At 46.8% G+C, this 5,752-nt stretch overlaps 1 protein-coding gene across 1 annotated transcript; it reads right to left on the bottom strand.

Annotated features, from left to right (window-relative positions):
• Positions 1 to 522: 522 nt before the first annotated feature.
• Positions 523 to 4,962, bottom strand: ZFP36L2 (ZFP36 ring finger protein like 2). Its single transcript, XM_070932366.1, has 2 exons — positions 4,641 to 4,962; positions 523 to 4,057 (listed from the first exon to the last, which is right to left on the bottom strand). The coding sequence occupies exons 1-2, from the start codon at positions 4,689 to 4,691 to the stop codon at positions 2,540 to 2,542; spliced, it is 1,569 nt and encodes a 522-aa protein (XP_070788467.1). The 5' UTR covers positions 4,692 to 4,962; the 3' UTR covers positions 523 to 2,539.
• Positions 4,963 to 5,752: the final 790 nt, after the last annotated feature.

The raw sequence follows: 5,752 nt of genomic DNA, 5'->3' as shown, positions 1-5,752 counted from the left end.
TTGGCATTATGTATAAATTTATGTGGATCAACCAAATTTTGAAATTTGGCAACAGATGTATGGACTTCAATTCCTGTATACTGGCAGGGGAATTCTGGGAGATTAAACTCCTCACATCTAAAAAAGTTGCCAAGTTTGAAAAACACTGTAGATATGTAGCAAGAACCACCCTCTGATGCAACAGATGTTGCAGTCCATTGTATTTTAAAAAGCTAGGACCTGCCATTTGTTTTTGTATTACCCTTCTTTACTATTTCCTGATAGTCTGTAAACATGATAAATCTTTGGAGAAATGATTGTATCTACAAAGAAATGCTATCTTCTTTCCTCCCTCCCTGGTGTGTATAGGATTGTGTGTCTTTTTGCAGCAGTACTTTGGAACCTTCTGGAACAGCTTATTGCCTTTGGCAGGCTTCCAGTTGAAATAGAGCAATTCTGCAGTTCAGAATTAGATTAATCTGTAGCTAGATACCATATTGGCAGGGGAAAACTAATAAAGAAGCAACACCTTGTAGACATGGCTTTAATAGCTTGGGAATTTTTTTTCCTCAAAAGTTTTATTGGGAGAACTACGAAACATTTACAGTACAAAGTTTACAGTCTCACACTTCGAATTTGTAGTGAACTGACTCTCCAAAATATATTACAACTCAAGTTGACTTATCTTCTAGTTACATTCAAAACATACTTCTGTTAAAGTAGTCCAAAGAGTACATAGTGCTGAACCTGTACCTATGTACATTTAAAAAAAAGATACTGCTCATTCATTCATCACCCAGAGAAAAGATTTGGATAACTCCTGATTTCCTACACAACAAAAAGTTACATGTGTTGGAATCTTAATAAAGATATAATCTTGTACACAAAAAGAGGTTCAGATCCAAAAGGTGGCCTCCATAATAAAAAGGAGTGGTACAATTTCTTGTAGTTAAAAACCCAGCCCTACATTCAAATTCTCAAGCATTAAGAAAAAAATACTCGTTTGGTTGAGGAAGATTTTTTAAGGCAAGCATGGACCCTTACAAAAGGCACTGTGAAACGTAATACTGGGACCCCCCACCCCACCCCTTTTATTGCTACATACTCTGAAACTATCACAGTGTGATTGGTGAAGTTAGGCAACAGAAATACATTTTGGTTAATTTTAAGAAGTAGGTTTGCCACTTTAAATTTGGATTGATTGTGAAGTAAGTTTAAGCTTGGACGGGTTACAACCATTGTACATTCTTAAAAAACCACTGAAATTTCTCAAACTACTTCCACAGCATTGAGTCAGATTTCTATAAAAAAAAAGCCAATGCAATTTTTCAATTTACGTAAACAAGGAAAGAAATTAATGAAATAAATATTACATACAATCTCTTAAATTAAGAATTTTACTCATTTACAATAAAATAACCAAGTGAAGTTACAAAAAGGCATATATTACTGTGAAAAGAACACACTCCACATTTTGCCGATTAATAATGGCAATCATAATTTAAACATAATAAAAGAATATATATCTATTGCTTTTCATCATACCCGATAAATACAGTATGAACAAATTACCAATGTATACTTTTCACAAGATAATAAATAAGTTAAATAGGTTCATATTGAGTTGTGCAGTGACTTGCGCAAACAACTCAGCTAAAAAAAATTAAAAAATCAGCAGTTATTCATCAACAATTACAAACTAAACTCAGTTGAATGCTTCCAAATAAAGCAACAAAAATTGTTCTAAGCCAAACATCCACTAAGTGGTGGCAATGGAACCAATATTAAACTTTGGAATGGAAGTTTTAGCATGTTATAATATATATAGATACATAAAAAACTAGAGTGTTATCAAGGCATATTCTTGGCAGGATGTTGGATTTTTTTTTAAAAAGCTTATAGGTTTAGTATATTTACTTTAAATCTGATTGAAAGGCAACAAATTCCACTCTTCTTTTATTCTTTTTTGTTGTATATAGATCTGAAAGGACCTGGAATGCAGAGTTCATGGGCCTCCAGATTGATTGCTGATTCCTCAGGGAGTATGATTGGATAGATTTGTTTGCTAAATACTCTTTACCCTTTGTATCCTCCCCACAAACACTTGAAAATGGAATGGCTGTTGCTGGTGATGCACATTAAACTAGTCAGGGAGGGGTGCAGGGGAGAAAAAAAAGGAAATCCCATCCTTCCAAAGTCTTTAGATTAAAAAAAATTGTTCTTGATGACACCATTTGCTCTTCTGCAAATTGATTTTTGTTCATCTTGATAAAAAGAAAAAAAAGTTTCTTTTGCTTTCTCCTTTCTGAATTTGCTCAGCAATCAAAGGATTTTTTTTTAACACACACACACACACACAAAAAAAAAGGAAAGCACACACTGAAAAAGAAACGAGCAACAAAAATATGTCTGTGCGAACTTGGCTAGTTTCCACTCCTGATGAATAGAATGGGAAGTAAGACGGGAAAGAATGGGCAGCGAGTAACTACCCTAACTAGGATTGCCCAGGGGAACAGGATCCCCTAAAAAAACGGGAGCTTCCAAGGGCCTCTCCCTCTCCTTAATCATCGGAGATCGAGAGGCGGCTGAAAATCGGCAGACGCCTACCCGAGTCCAGGCCGGGGGACTCGGATCCGCTGAGACTGCCGGAACTGAGGGAACCGCTCAGGTAACTCTCTCGGTCGGAGAGAGAATCCGGAGGGCTTGGAGGGGCGTCGAAGACGGGCGACTCGGAGAGGCGGCGCAAAGGCTGGAAGCTGAAAGGCGGAGAGGAGGGAGGGCCAGGCGGGGGGCAGCAGCTCCCTCCTCCTCCCCCTGCAGCGCTCTGCTGCTGATGGCAGCGGTAGAAAGTCGCCGCGTTGGCGAAGCAGCCCTGCTGAGGCGCGGAAGGCGGCGGCGGGTGGAGGGTGAGAGGAGCGATGAGGCTGCCCAGCTCCTGGCCGGCCGAGAAGGCGAAGGCGTTGTTGGCGCAGGAGGCGACCAAGTCGTCACAGTAGGAGCCGCTCGAAGGTGGCGGCGGGGTGCGGGACCCACCGGGGCTTTCCAGGAGCAGAGCCGCCGCTTCCAGCCCGCCCTGCGCCACAGCCCCGCCGTGGTGATGGTGCTGGTGGTGGGCGGAGAAACCGGAGAAGCTGAGGCTGTGGTGGAGTTTGGGCCTCTCTCCTCCCCCTCGGGGGTGCGGGATGCCGAAGTTGGTGCCGTTAGTGCCGCCAGGCCCCAACGGGTGGTCTCGGGCGGAGGGGGCGAAGGCGCGGAGGTCGCCGGTGCTGCCCGCGTGCGGGGGGTGCAGGGAAGGGTGGTGGTGGTGATGGTGGTGCGAGGGATGGCTGCTGTGAGGCGGAGGGTTGGGCTGGAGCGGGGGAGGAGGCGGCGGGGGCGGTTGCTGCTGGGCCGCTGGCGGGTTAGCACTGCCGTTGGCGGGCGCTGGGCGGCGCTCGTCCGCGTTGTGGATGAAATGGCAGCGAGGCCCATAGGGGCAGAAGCCGATGGTGTGGAAAGTGCGGCACAACTCCGTCTTGTATTTGGGGTGGCGGGTCAGGCTGCGGAGCTCGTGGAAGCCGTGAGCGAACTGGCACTTTTCGCCGTACTTGCAGGAACCGCTCTCTTCGAACGGCCGACAGAGCTCCGTCTTGTAACGTGTGGAGTTGATCGGCGCTCCCCCTCCGCCGTTCCCTCCGCCTCCTCCCCCATTGCCGCCGCCGCCGCCGCCGCCCTTTCCCGCCGAAGTCGCTGCCACAACCACCACTTGCTGCTGGTGCAGCTGTTGCATGAGGTGTTGGCTTCGTTCGCCATTCTCGCTGAGAGACCGGTCTCGAAACTTGTTCTCCTTGTTCAGCAAGGCGGTGGTGGAGCTGCTGCTGCTGCCGCCCGCTCCGGTGCCAGGCTCCTTAAGGCTGGCGAAGTTAGAGGGCGCGGACAGCGAGGCACTAGGAAACTTGATGTTGCCGTTAGCCAGAGCCTGAAGATTGCTGGTCGAGTGCCTTCGCAGAAAGCCCGGCGTGAAATTGGAGCTGGGAGAGGTGCCCACAGGGCTCCCCACTGCCTTCTTGTCCAGCATGTTGCTCAAGGATTTTTCGGTCTGGGAACCGGGGGAAAAAAGGGAGGTGGAAAATTAGAACGGAAAAACGTGCATCGTGATTCCCAAATCTTGGAAGAGGACTTAGCAATTTTCACTACGCCCTAATGAGCGCTCGAGCCATCAGGACCCTTTCCCACTAGCTTCAGCCGCTGATCCATGAGTCTAGTTGTCAAGACACCCTCCCAATGCAAACAATTTAAAACTTTTCGAGGGGTGGTCTGTAGCCCCACCCACTCGAATCAATGCACTTTAAAAGTTCCGATTCAATACAGCTGGAGCCTGCCGTACCAAGTATGAGGCTCGCTGTATCTGTCGTTTTATTTTAAAACACACCCACTACACGCACGCTTTAGTAAGCAAAAAAGTTGCTTGGCGCCCGTCAAAGTTTTACCTTCCCTCGAAATATCTTGCAAAATGCCAACAGATCTTGCAGCTTGTCTCTCTACAAGATCGCTAAAAAGTATAGTCCCGAATTCAAACGATCTCAGTCCTAGGCTTGGAAAATTCTTTGCAAGAAGTTTTAAGAACTATTCCGAGCGCCTCCTTAAAAAAAAAAAAAAATACCCACGAACTCATCTCTTACCTTGCAGAAAAAGTCGATGTCGTAGAAGGCAGATAAAAGTGTTGTAGACATTTCTAGATCCTGTAATGGTCGGAAATGCAGGAAGGACCGAAAGATCCCACTTTCCTCGGAAGCTTTGGATGCGCCACGACTGAATAGGAAAGGGCTAACTGCTTGAGATCGGAATTAATCTCATCAGTTTCCCAGACAGACTCAACCAAAGCCACAGCTATCTAGACTGCTGGAACTTCGCAGCAGCTGCACACGCCCCATATATATATAAATGCCGGGATAACAGCGGGGAGGGACGGAACACTGACCCGGCCGGGGTCTCCCAGCAACACCACCCAACGATTCTCCTCCCTCCCAGCTTAGCTCCGCCCCTTATAGTCTACGCTCTCTCATTGGGCGCCGCCAATTTTCTTGAAGTACCTCCGTGAGGCGGGGGGTGGGGGTGGGAGAAGGCCTGTACGGTTACCGCGTACGAAGGCTGAGCGGAGCAACTTGCCCCCCCTTCAGTCCTTGCTGTACTAGGCACGCGCTGAAAGCTTGTTGACTCGCATAGAGAAAGCACTGTTCTCTATGCACTGCAAATGCATGCTGTCAACGTACAGCGTGTAGCTCCTCTCGACAGAAAATGTTTTACGGTAGACATCGTGTGAAGCCGACTTACTTTTGCACAGTGGACCTCAGCATACAAAAGGCTTAATATAATTGGCGGCTGGTTCCCACAAGAACTGTAATAACGCCATGTGCTCAGGAAACTCCCATGAGGTTAACCACTGGCAAAGTACAAACGCGGCGTACAAGAATATAGCGTGGCTGTTGCACCTGCTAAGCCAGACAGGGCAGAAAGTGGGTGGGTCGGTGGGGGAAAAGCTATAGGGCAGGACTTGACTGAGGTACAATCTTGTGAATATTTCTACGAATTAGTCTTTAAATCCAAGTTAGGAAAGAAATGAGAGATCTATGAATAACAATCTAGGTTCGATAACTGCACCCAGTACTGTAGCACAACTGTCTTGTTACGTCATTTAATGTGGGGAGATGGGCGGTTGACGTACAAAGAAACCCATCATTATTCAACACTTTTCTCTCTGCCCGAAGTCCGCCTCTCCTTGCACAGCTCGAAA

The sequence above is a fragment of the Pituophis catenifer genome, unplaced genomic scaffold (assembly GCF_029215685.1).
Source record: "Pituophis catenifer annectens isolate HBS135680 unplaced genomic scaffold, rPitCat1.0.hap2 SCAF_1, whole genome shotgun sequence".
Taxonomy (NCBI): domain Eukaryota; kingdom Metazoa; phylum Chordata; class Lepidosauria; order Squamata; family Colubridae; genus Pituophis; species Pituophis catenifer.
This window is presented reverse-complemented; position numbering and strand designations above follow the sequence as displayed.

What these genes read in the sequence shown, in the direction of transcription:
- ZFP36L2 (XM_070932366.1), bottom strand. Translation starts at nt 4,691, where the DNA reads ATGTCTACAACACTTTTATCTGCCTTCTACGACATCGACTTTTTCTGC. An exon ending in ACATCGACTTTTTCTGCAAG is followed by an intron (nt 4,058 to 4,640) that starts GTAAGAGATGAG and finishes CCCGGTTCCCAG; the next exon opens with ACCGAAAAATCCTTGAGCAA.